General features: G+C 38.9%; 2 protein-coding genes across 2 annotated transcripts; one reads left to right on the forward strand and one right to left on the reverse strand.

The window, feature by feature from the left end:
- Positions 1 to 1226: 1226 nt before the first annotated feature.
- On the forward strand, positions 1227 to 2159 carry LOC138812133 (olfactory receptor 10J1-like). The gene has a single exon (XM_070000058.1). The coding sequence runs from the start codon at positions 1227 to 1229 to the stop codon at positions 2157 to 2159; it is 933 nt and encodes a 310-aa protein (XP_069856159.1).
- Positions 2160 to 5238: 3079 nt separating this feature from the next.
- Positions 5239 to 8389, reverse strand: LOC138812072 (mucosal pentraxin-like). Its single transcript, XM_070000011.1, is given in 2 exon segments — positions 5239 to 5861; positions 8320 to 8389. Coding segments are annotated over 2 exon segments (693 nt in total).
- Between the last annotated feature and the right edge of the window lie 4212 nt (positions 8390 to 12601).

The following is a 12601-nucleotide window of genomic DNA, read 5'->3' on the forward strand; positions in this document are numbered from 1 at the left end:
AGAAATATTAAGGCCACAGGAATGGGTAAAGGATACTGAAATACTAATATTCCATCAATTTATCTAAATAAAACGTTGCTGAACTTTTTCATTTGTCCTGAATTTTCCCCATATTTTCCTTTTTTTCTGAATATAATTTCATTCCAAATGGAGAAAAAAATAAGTTACTCCTCAGTAAAACTGAAAAACATCTTTGTTACCTATTTTGTGATCATGATGCTTCTTAGGTAATAGTGATATAAGACAAATCACTCTAGCCATAGAACTAAAATGTTAAATGCATTATGTGGGAAACCTTTTTGTATAAACACTGAAAGATGCTATGAGACTATGAGGATAATAATTAAACCATTTTTTAAATGAGAGCTTTGTGATTCTCAGTAACACCTCAGAGAATAAAGGTAAGAAACTAAGTTTCTCCATAGTTACCAGGTTTTTAATTCCAAAGAAATTAGAAAATACAATTTAGTAAGAGGACAAACTACCTGTGAACATTCACTTCTAAGCACAAGCTAGAAAATGCATGAGATTTCACACTAGCTAAAAAAAAGTAATTTGATCACGTGTAGCAGCATGGCCAAAGGGCTTGGACTTAGAAGTTGGATTCCATCCTGACACTTTCTGAGGAACAGGATGCTTGATCTGAGTATTGAACAAACAGGGGATCATTTGCTTTTGAAGAAGTATAGAGACAGTCAGGGGTTTGAAGTTGTTGAATAGTTTATAAAAAGGTTCATGAAATACACAGACATGCATAGAAAGCAAGCACACATGACATTGGAACAGACTTTTTTTGCCCACCCAGAGAGGAAGAGTACTAAGAAGATAATCAAAATTCTGACTTAAACACATTTCTCTGAAATATGAGTCTATAACATTAAGAAGTTCTTTCCAAGTTTAACTATTCTATTTCTATTTCCTTGGCCTAGCTTTTCCTTTAATACCTATAGCCCATTCACCAGGAAATTTTTGCCTATGTATCTTTTTTTCTTCTACCTTGTGCCATCCCTGTTTATTCTTCCGTAACTTTATGCATAGTTTATATTGTGTTCTGATTGTTTTTGCTGGTTTTTACTGGTAGAGGAACCACTGCCCCTATTCATTTGTCATTATCAAGGAACAGACTTCTTGTCACTTCTTTCTTCTAGAATCCCCTACTCAAAGCCTTGGGCACTGATGTGTTCTGATTGATGGCTCAAGTCTACTATTTCTGGAAGTTCTACTCAATGAAGAGTGAAAACGACACACTGGTGAGTGAATTTCTTTTCCAAAGTTTCTCCAGCTTTCATGAACACAAACTTACCCTCTTTGTGCTATTTCTTACTTTGTACCTTTTAACCCTGATTGGCAATGTCATCATTGTGACAATCATCAGCATTGATCATCACCTCCATATTCCCATGTACTTCTTTCTTAGCATGCTTTCCACTTCAGAGACTGTGTACACATTAGTGATTGTCCCACAGATGCTTGCCAGCCTTGTAGGGTCAAGCCAAACCATCTCCTTGGCTGGCTGTGCCACCCAGATGTTCTTCTTTATCACTCTGGCCATCAACAACTGCTTTCTGCTCACAGCAATGGGGTATGACCGCTATGTGGCCATCTGTAATCCTTTGAGGTACATAGTCATTATGAACAAAAGGGTGTGTATTCAGCTGGTGTGGGGGTCCTGTAGCATTGGGCTGCTTGTTGCCATCATTCAGATTTCATCTGTGTTTAGGCTGCCATTTTGTGATAGGGAGGTGGCCCATTATTTCTGTGATATCCGTCCAGTTATGAAACTCTCTTGTGCTGATACCAGTCTACATGACCTAATTAACTTCTTTATCAGTTCACTGGTTATTGTGGTGCCTATGGGTTTGGTCTTCATCTCTTATATCCTCATCATCTCCACCATCCTCAAGATTGCCTCTGCTGAGGGACGGAAAAAGGCATTTGCAACTTGTGCCTCCCACCTCACTGTGGTTATCATCCACTATGGCTGTGCCTCCATTGCCTACCTCAAGCCAAAGTCAGAGAACACAAGGGATCAGGACCAGCTGATCTCAGTGACTTATACCATCTTTACCCCACTTCTTAACCCTGTGGTGTATACCTTGAGGAATAAGGAGGTCAAGGATGCCCTTCACCGTGCTCTTAGCAAGAAATCTCTTGCCTAGACTCTTCCACGATTTGGCAGGCATCAGGCTGTCCTGATCTCAAGTTTCAGTTATGTGTGGACAGCTGTGTTCTGAAAATATTAAATGGAAAGTTCTAGAAACATAGAGTTCCTGTTTTCAATTGTGTACATTTCTGAGCAGCGTAGTGCTTCATCTAATGTAAGACACAAACCATCCCTTTGTCCAGGGTATCCATGTTGTATATGTATCCACCCATTGGTATATGTGGTGTAAATTAAACTTTATCATAGCAATACAGGAGTAGGATAAAGATTGTATGTGCAGGTCAGTACCATCTGTAGCTTTATGCATCCCCTGGCAATCTTGGAACATCTCTCTCATAGATAAAGAACTCTACTGTATTGTCTATCATAGTCCATCTGGTTCTTTGTCTAAGCTCAAACATGTTAAGTCTTATCATTTATCCTTACCCAGAGTACATTGCAAAATTTGGTGGTATGATTGCATTAAAGAATGCCACTTGAATGTGTTAAAGGTTAACTTCTTAATTTTATTTCTCAAGGAAATATTAAAATTAATAAAATTCCTGTGGTGATGGGGATCAAACTACACTATCTTGATTTTAATCATCAATCTCCTAGATTGCCTATTAGTCTCACAGGCTTCCACGGGAGTGGTGACTAGATACCACTCACAAGATGGAAGCTGGTAGAAATCAGAAGCAAAGGGGTAGCTGATTGACCCTGAGTAGTTCATGACAGAGAATGGGCTGCAAAGCACCTATTCAGAGCAATAGGTTGAAAGACCAAAACAAATGTCAGAAAGATCAAAGAGGATGTGGTTGGTACACAGTGTGCTTAAGAAATAGTCAAAAACTACCTTTTCCCAGCCTTCACTTTCTTCTTTGGTCAGTGACAAGGGTAACAGACCCTGACTCTCCATAAGAAATATCAGCAGCTCTAAACATTCTCACCTGCCTTGGAGACTCATAAATATTTTTTCCCAATTTTGTTGAGGTTCACATAAGAACTGCTCCCTAACAAAGCTGGGTTTTCATTCAGTGTTAGTAAGCAACTTGGCTACTTCTTGCGCTCTGAATTATATTGTACCTACATATGTTTTCTGGGATAGGTTATATTATATTTATGACCATAGGGATAACCAAAAATATACCACCAGAGTACTAACTTTGGCTATCTCAGATATAAAAATTAGCCTACAGAACATGACCTGATACTTATCTTTCCCTATACTTCTTCATTGAGATACTGATGATCTTGTATTGTGTGAATTGTTAGGCACTTAAGTTAAATTTTAGATTTGAACAGTTTTCCATACAAGAGTCTGAGCATTTGCAGATTCTTGTTGCCTTAAAGTTACGTTGCTTTTCATGGAAAAAAATAAGATTTGGAAATTAAATGGGATGGAGAGGGGAAAAAGACATACAATTTGCCAAATGTTTTCTGGTCTATAAGATATTGATGTTAAAAAATCTATCTGCTATGTACTATGATTGTCCAAGTATCTCTTTTGAAAATAAACTGGGACATGGGAGTTCCTGGTGGGAAAACAGATAAGAAGAGAAATCTGTATTTATGAAGCCCAAAAGAATAAAAGACTCAATTCCTCAGAACAGCTCTACTTCCAAGAGAACTTGAGAGTGGGTGTGAAGAGGAATCTCTAGAGTTTAACTTTGCCTTTATCTGTGATTCCCTAAGGATAGCTCTGATATTTTCTGAGATGGGTACAGGGAAACACGTTCACAACCTTGCTCTTAAGAAAGCCCTTTCGAGACTTTCCTTTTGGAGTTCCCACACTCCAAAATAGCCCATTCCTAAAATCTTGTCCCAGAAGATGCATTATTTCTATAAATTGCTGAATTTCCCACAACTGCACAGTATTCTGCAAGATTGATGACAAATGGAGAGAAGAATGGTAGTCAAACGTAGCCACAATATTCCAAGTACATGTGTGAAAAGGGAATCAGGTAAACTGAGGAGATGAAAAGGAGTTGAGAGATGAGGGAGAAGGATGAAAGGGGAGACACTGATTGAGATTCGTTGCACCAAAAAGTGACATGAGCTTGTGGCTCATGCCTATGAAACAAGCTACTCAAGAAGCTGAGACCTGAGAATCCTGGTTTGAAGCCAATGAGAGCAGGAAAGTCCATGAGACTCTTAATCTTCAATAAACTACTGAAAAAAAGTTGGGAATGATGCTGTGGCTCAAGTGGTAGAGTTCAGGACTTGATAAAAATAATCTCAGGAACAGCATCCAGGTCTTGAGCTCAAGTTCAGGATCAGAGTGCACGCACCTACACACAAACTTCACATATCTATATTAAGTGAAGTAAGCCACACCCAAAGAAACATAGGTCCCATGGTTTCCCTTATTTGCAATAACTAGTATATATCTAAGACAAGCAGAAAAGGTCAGATAAGTTGATGTTACGGGAATGAACCCCAAGATAAGTATTCAAATTTTTTTTCTTTCTTGCAATTGTTTCTAACATATTTATAAGATGATTTCTTTGTTGCTTTGTATGTCCGTCCCCCACGGTATAACCCCTGCTTTCATTGTATTTGATGTTGGTATAATTTGTGGAGGGGAAGGGCAAAAACAAATTGTTTAAACAGGGATCCAGGTGGACCCATTGCAACAATGAGATGTACAAGTTGTTATGTTGAAAATGAACTTTACAACTTTGGCCAGGCGGGAGCAGGTGTGGGGGGAGATGGGAAGGGATGGTAAGGGGAAACAAAGGAGGAGGCAACAATGCTTGATAAGAAATGTACTCATTACCTTGCCCATGTAATTGTAACCCCTCTGTATGGTATTTTCATAATAAAAATTTTTAAAAAAACTTCACATATCGAACTGAAACTCCTTTGTAAAACTACTTAAAGATAAATAAACAAATAATTGGTGTCCAGTACTAAAAGTGTGCTTCCCCTGAGTTCATATGGGTTTGTGCTGAGAACAATTATGATACAATACATCCAAAGTTACTAAAATAGTAGATATCAAAGGCCTACAAGTTGTTCATTATTTTTTTAAAAATGCAGTTGACACCATCTTAAAGAGCCAGAATAAAAGTCAATGGATTTAATTTTGGAGCTTATGTGATCATCACTGAACATGCATGATGGAGAAAATGAGGCTTGGGCTTAGTCACCACATAGCCACATTGTTCATGACTCAGAGCCTGCCAGTTCAGGATGTTACCACTGTAACTCCATTCACACATCTCTTTCAGCAGCAACACGTGGTCCCATAAGGATACCTCCCATATCTCCCCAACAAAGGATTGGTTTTCCTCAAAACTACCCCCAAAGGAATCCTGTTCTTGTCCCAAGATGATCTTTGCTTAGGCCCCCACTGAATACCCTTTCATCAAACCCTTTCTCCCGGAGGGTTTCCCATCTACCCAGAATTCAGCAAGCCCAGAGACAGATTCCCAGCTCACACAAACATGGATAGGGGCATAAGGAGTCACTGGCGCCCTGAAAATGGCATCTGAATTCCCAATAGTTAGGCTGTACTCTCCCATTTTGTTGACAAAGAGAAGCAGCTTGTTGTCCTTGGATGGGGTGCTGTAGGAGAAGAGGCTAGGGGCAGGTGAGGTCCGTGAAGGCCACAGACACAAGGTGAAGTTCTGCAAAGGCTTCCTCACCAGAGGGACCAGGGACACGTGGGCAGTAGCTGATTCTTGAGAGAAAATAAACACCTTCCCTGTCATGTCTGGAGAAAAGACAATGCGATTTAAAAAAAAATCAACCCTGTGGTTTGATTTGCTCTTACTGTGGACTCCAGTTGTCTCCTAACAGCATATACAGTGGACTGATACAGCTCCTGTAATTGTATTAACTCAGTGATTCTCAGCACAAATGCCAGTATTAAAGGCATGTTTAGGTTCAGTTGTCCCATTATAAAAGTAAATTAAAGAGGTCCATTTTCAACCTCACCTATACCTTCCTTACAGACATCGACTGGGTAAAAGATAAAAGGCCAGTCACAGAAAATGAAACAGAGCTGACTTGCTGGCCCACCATAATGGATAAAGCACATCCTTCTCCATATTCTCCCACCATTGACCAGACCCTGAGATGTCTCCCAAGGAACACTAGGGTTACGTATATTTTGGAAGTACTGGAGTTTGAACTCAGAGACTAGTGTTCATTTGGCTTCCTTAGTCAGCTGGTGCTCTATCAACTCGAGCTATACCTCCAGCTTTGTTCTCTGCTGATATTTTGGAGATGGAGTCTTCACAGACATTTATGAACAGGCTAGCTTTGAATTTTAGTGCTCTGGATCTCAGTCTGCCTGAGTAGCTGGGTAGGATCACAGATGTGATTCACCGGCACTCCAATAGATAGATTCACCTTGGCTTCCCTGTGATGGGCCAACATTCATGGTTAGTACAAAGCCTGAGAAACAGAACAGTGTGCGAAACACCTAGCCCTGACTCTTCCAGCACCCTTCCATCCTTTCCACCTCTCTCCCTTTGGCAGTTTCCTGCATTCAAGGGCAAGATCAGGATTCTGTTTCCCTGGCAGCAACATACAAATGTAGAATTACTAATTTATAGCTGACTTATTGTTTCTTCTAAAGGCCCACCAGAAAATGGGAGAGTGTAATCCTCATAAAACCCATTTTTTTCTTGCTTAGGAAAGTGAATTTAATAAATATTATGTGCTGGAAAATAAATTAGAGAATAATGACTAACTGAATCAAGGGAGACATAGCCTAGAAATCATATGAGATCTTGAATTGAGCTAGATTTGCTTCATTGTAGGAAATGGAAAAACAGCATGAATTCCTATTTCCTTAGGTCCTGGCTTGTTAAAAAAAAATGCTTCCCCTAGACAAAGAATAGAAACAGAGCACTTTGAGGATGAGGGGGAGAAGGGAGAGACAGACAGAGCGAAGAAGAGACAGAGAAAGAGACAGACAGAAGGAGGGAGAAAGAATTCCAAACTTCCACTAATACAAAGGAGAAATAGGAGGCTCATTTATGCCCTGTGATCTAATTACTTCTGTTGGGTAGCCTAGTCATTATACAAACCTGTTGCAAAATAGAACCACTAGCCAGAAAATGAGATGTTGGATAACTTATTACTGATAGGAATAAAATAGAGAAGTGAACTTGAGGTGAAGCTGTCCTTAGTGGTTGTAAGAAAAAGAGGAAGGAAAGGGGAATGTCAAACACTAAAGCTATTTGCTGGTAATGAACAGCTAATACTGCATAACACTATCACATCAGTATATTTTGCCTTTCATTGAACTCACCTATGCTTTATAACAACTCTCAGCTATTCCACTGTATAGATGGAGAAACAGGCTCAGTGTTCATCTACTTCACAAGGCTCCATCAATTGTCCTGGAGAAAATCAGAAGTCCAACCCCTCCTCTCGTGTTACCCATATGAAATGCTTAAAAAGGATCAGAAAGATCCCACTCCAACTCATTTATCAACTTTCTTTTCTAGAAAAAGTCACCTTTCCCATCCCTTTTTATCCTCACAGGTGATACACAATAGTATTCTCACATAATGAATAAAGGCCTTTCTCCTGTCTCTAGTCCTGAGAATTCTTTCTGTCAAGCATATCCTTATCTGTCAACATCTATGGTGGTTTAAAACTGCATCCCTAAAATAATTCTCCCTGTGGGTATGGGCTGACTCACTTCTGGGGAATAGAATACAACAGGAATGAGGCATGTAATTTCTAAGATCTGGCTATGCGAAGGCTGTGGCTCTTCCATTGCTCTTTCTCTCCTGACTGGAAAAGTTAGCTTCATGTCATGAGCCAACAGGCACTGAGAAACTGAGGCTGAAACATCCTGTCAAGAGGCCATCCTGACTAGCCACACAAGTGCAAATCCTCCCTTCCTGGAGCCATGAGAGGAGTCTACCGCCCTGCCTTACTGACTGCAAACTTGAGAGACTTTGAATCTGCAGCATCAGCACAGCCTCCTGCTGTGCTCTGACCCACAGGAAAAATATGAGAGAGTGCATGTTTGTTGTGTCAAGCTGCTAGGCTTTGAGGTTAAATCTCAGACTGCAGTAGGTCACTTTGACACCACCTCTGATTCATACCTTCCTGAAAAGAAGGCATTTTTCAGTAGCCACAGAAAAAAGGTACCACACCCTATTCCCCCAGAGACCTGGAAGAATTTCCCAGCTGGGCTCCAGACCTACCTGCCGGTATCACGACCCCTGCAAAGACAGAGAAGAGCAGAGTTCCCACGAAGAGCTTCTCCAGCCCCATCTCCTTGGCCTTCTGGAGTAGTAGGAGAGGGAGCAGTAGTTATCTCAGTAGAGAGAGGGGCTCACAATTCAGCTTTTCATATTGCACTCAGGGAGGCAAGGTCCTCTGTGAAGTTATAAATGGTAGATATTAACTGAGCTAAGTGATGTTTTAAAAGTAACCTGTTTACTTTTTGATCTATAGTTTCCACTTGGGATCTTTCTTGTCTCTATTTATTTCCTTCTTGGTTATCCTGTTCATCTTTCTCTCCCCTCCCAGACAGGAAAGAGGCACTCTGTCCTGCTGAAAGGACTTAACTACCTTCTGGGTTAAGTAAAGTCTGGCAGTATGCTCCAGTTTGAATCTTAAATGTTCCCTAAAGGCCTACGTGTTAAATGCCTGTTCCCTAGGTTGGTGCTATTGGTTGGTGATGGAAACCTCTAAGAGATGGGGCCTAGTGAAAGGTTTTAGACCATTGTGGAGCCAGAGGCTGAGGAGTGCCCCAAAGGAGACTGCAGGATGCCAGTCTCTTCTTTCTTTTTGCTTGCAGGCTGCTGCAAGGTGATCAGCTTGCTCCACAATCTGCACAGATATCCAGTCTCTCTGCTGTTCAGCCTTATCAGAAGCCCCAAAAGAGCAAAATCTGTTCACCATGGAATGGAACACTGAAACCATGAGCCACAATAAACCTTTCCTCTTTTTAAGTTAATTATCCCAGGCAATTTGTCACAGTAACAGAAAGCTGATTAGCACACAATCTGTTGTCAAGACTATACGATGAGTATACTTCATCTGCTTGAGGAAGCATTCCCCACCCCCACAAGATTTGAGATATGATCAGTAGAACATTAGCTGACTCAAGTAGTTGTGGAGTTCCAGAGTTGTTAAATGAAGACTCCTTGGCTATGACAGAGTGTAGATCAAGCTCTTGTAGTCTTGATGATGACATTGCTAACATCTCTACAAAGGAACTCTCATTTGCTGTGTGTTCAGATGGAGCTCTTCACTGGAAACCTAGCCATCATCAGTAAATAGGGAGTTCATGTAAGCTATCTGTGAAGTTGGATAGACATCCTATCTCAATAAGGCATGGAGCAATGCTTAGACTGCAAGAACAATGACCCAAATCTACAATTTATAAACCTATTTTTATTGTCATCTAGTGTCTGTCTCCAATAAAATTTGTTGAAACTCTTTTTTTTATTCTCTCCTTGTTACATATCACAGATTGTAAAGATTCTAAAATCTGTATGGATCAGGCATGGTATGTTTCCTGCCACAGTTCAGTCCCCTGTACCTATCACTGTGTTTAAACTTGTAGTATAAGCTTTAAGACTATTTAGGGAATGAATAGCTCTGGAGTTTCTAGGTTAATAAGAAGAATTAACAGAAACTATATGAGTTAAGGGTCTCAGTTGCAAACAACAAGAGCCACTAGAGTTGTGGCAGTCTATTTTTCCTTAATTATGCTGTGCAGCAGACCACATTAAAATTCAGTTTTTAAAAACAACAAATATTTATTTTGTTTATGAGTCTGTGCAGTCGTGATTTGGCTTAGTGAGTCTTTTGGTCTCAGCTAGGTGATTAGCAAGTGAGTAAGTTGCTGAACAATAATAGCATATGAGTCAGAAATAGGCTGACTAAAATTACAGCATGCTAAGATCTTGGAATTGTTTGTACAACTTTAGATTGTTCTAAATCAATCTTGCTTTCTCAGTCTATGAATTCTAAAATGATATATCATGTCATAGTGCCATTTAGCAAGAATTCCCTAAGGAATTTGAAAATAATTTGTGCAGTCTATTTTTTGGACAATAAAAAATAAATTATTATGGTAAAATACAGTATTCCATGTCAATATGTTACCATTGTTAATTGTTAATTGGTGTTTAATTGCATCATAATACAAATCTAAAAAGACAAAATTGACTTATCTACATTAAATAAATGCTTCACATTATTATATTAAGTTTAAATTAGTTATAGAAGAAAGGATATAACTGATGGACACATTCAAAATGATACTTCATATATCATATCTAATTTGGTGATAAAAGTACATTAAAATGAAGATTGAAATGACTTTTGGCTATATTAAAAAATATGTAATACCTGATTTTGATTTTGTTCTGACATAGAGTCTAGAAACAACAAACTTTCATTTGTTATAAGTTATTTTTTATTATCTTTGAGTACTTATACACAGTGATTTCAATTCAACATGTGAATTTATGAATACAATGCATCTTGATCAGGGTCACAACTTTTATTATGTTTTCTTCATTCTTTTGAAATCATGCTTAGTTTTCAAATCATTACTTTCCAAGCATTTGATTAAGTGTTAAAAACATCTCAAGGATCTATAGAATAGCTCATGGATTAGGGTATTTCTGGGTATAAATTTGAATAATTTTTAATGGATTTATGCATAAATTGAAAACAATATATATACATTATATGGACTATTAAAGTTAATTTTGTGTGAGATTCTCATATTTCAATATGAATGCTTCTTATAATCTATAAATTTAACCAATGATTTATATATATGATATATGTATATGATTTTTATATATGATATATATTAATCAAATGCATGGCTAAGAGTAAAAACCATGTAAAACAGTATAATGATCAAAAATCACCCCTCAGCTTGCAATGATAAATTCTCTGGATGTTTTTCATAGGTTCCACAGGTTCCATTGTAAAGGAACAAAGTAAAACAAAACAGAACAACAACAACAACAAAAGCACAAGAGGTCTTCCTTTAACTTACATGTCAAACCTACAGTTTGCCTATGAAGTGAAAGGTAACAGTTTTCTGAGGAGTTATCAACTCTTCATATTTCCACCTTGTCTTAAGACCTGGATAATAAATATCAGAAAAGCTCTAAAAGTATTACAGGCACAGGATCTGTTTTCTGTTCTGACATGTTATGTATGCCTCCTCTTACAAAACAGGAAATGGTACATGAGCTATTAAAGGGAGGGCCATCACACATCCTGAAGCAAATGCTCAAGAAGGAACGTCATTTTCATTCATTTCTCTTTGTATTTCTGTAATACATGGATGTGTCCACTGCCCTGAGAGGGGATCTTGCTGTCCGTACTAGCCTGGCAGGAAGGTCCAGTCAAGGAGTCAGGGGGGAGCTCATAGCTCAGAAAACCCTGGACACTTAGAAGGATTTTTATGGAGGAAGACAATTCAGTGGGGATAGAAAAGTGTGGTAGAAAATGGGAGGAATGATTTTGTGAGTACCAAAGATCCCTAATAGCAGAGGGTAGGAAAAAGGCTTAATGGTCAGAGACCACATTTCTAAAAAAGAAGATGCTGTTGGGAAAACAGATTCCTTTATAATTGAGTAACTTCAGGAAGTTCTATACTTCCATTAACCTCATTTTCTCATTAGTTAAAAAAGATTAAAAAATACTACCCATAGTTATTATAAATATTATATGATGTTACAAAGTTAGATATTTAAAATGTTATGCAAGCTGGGTGCCAGTGGCTCACACCTGTAATCCTAGCTACTCAGGAGGCTGAGATCTGAGGATCGCCTTCAAAGCCAGCCTGGGCAGGAAAGTCCATGAGACTTTTATCTCCAATTAAACACCAGAAAACTGGAAGTGGTGCTATGGCTCAAGCAGTAGAGTTCTAGCCTTGAGTGGAAGAGCACAGGGACAGCACCCAAGCCCAGAGTTCAAGCCCCACGACTGACAAAAGAAAAAAAAATAAAATGTTATGTAAATGTTAGCAGTTACATTTTTTAAATAAAAACTTTACATTTCTGTACTATCTACTCAGGATTGAGGTCTGTCATTTCTCCTAGTAGGTTTCTCAAAACAATCATCTTTACTGGCTTTTCTGTACATGTGACTTCTGATCAAAGGACAGATTCTATATGGAAGCCAGTAGTGATACAGAAAAATAACTGAGATGTTCTGAAAGTCCAGTTGATGATCTGGTTGGGGAGGTAAAGAAAGAAGATCTGAGTCAGGCACCCGTGAATCACACTTGTAATCCTTGCTAGTAGGTAGGCTGAGATCAAGAAGATTGTGGTTCTTGGCCAGCCTGAGCAGAAGAGTCCATGAGATTTCATGTGAACAGGAAGTAGGGCATAGTAGTACTGCCTGTCTTCCAAGCTATGATGAAAAGCAAGAAAAATGAGGATTGTGGACCAGATATACACCTGGACAGGAAGTAGAGCCTATTTCAAAAATTACCACAGCAAA

This window comes from Dipodomys merriami, unplaced genomic scaffold (genome assembly GCF_024711535.1).
Source record: "Dipodomys merriami isolate MVZ:Mamm:240054 unplaced genomic scaffold, mDipMer1.0.p SCAF_56, whole genome shotgun sequence".
Taxonomy (NCBI): Eukaryota; Metazoa; Chordata; class Mammalia; order Rodentia; family Heteromyidae; genus Dipodomys; species Dipodomys merriami.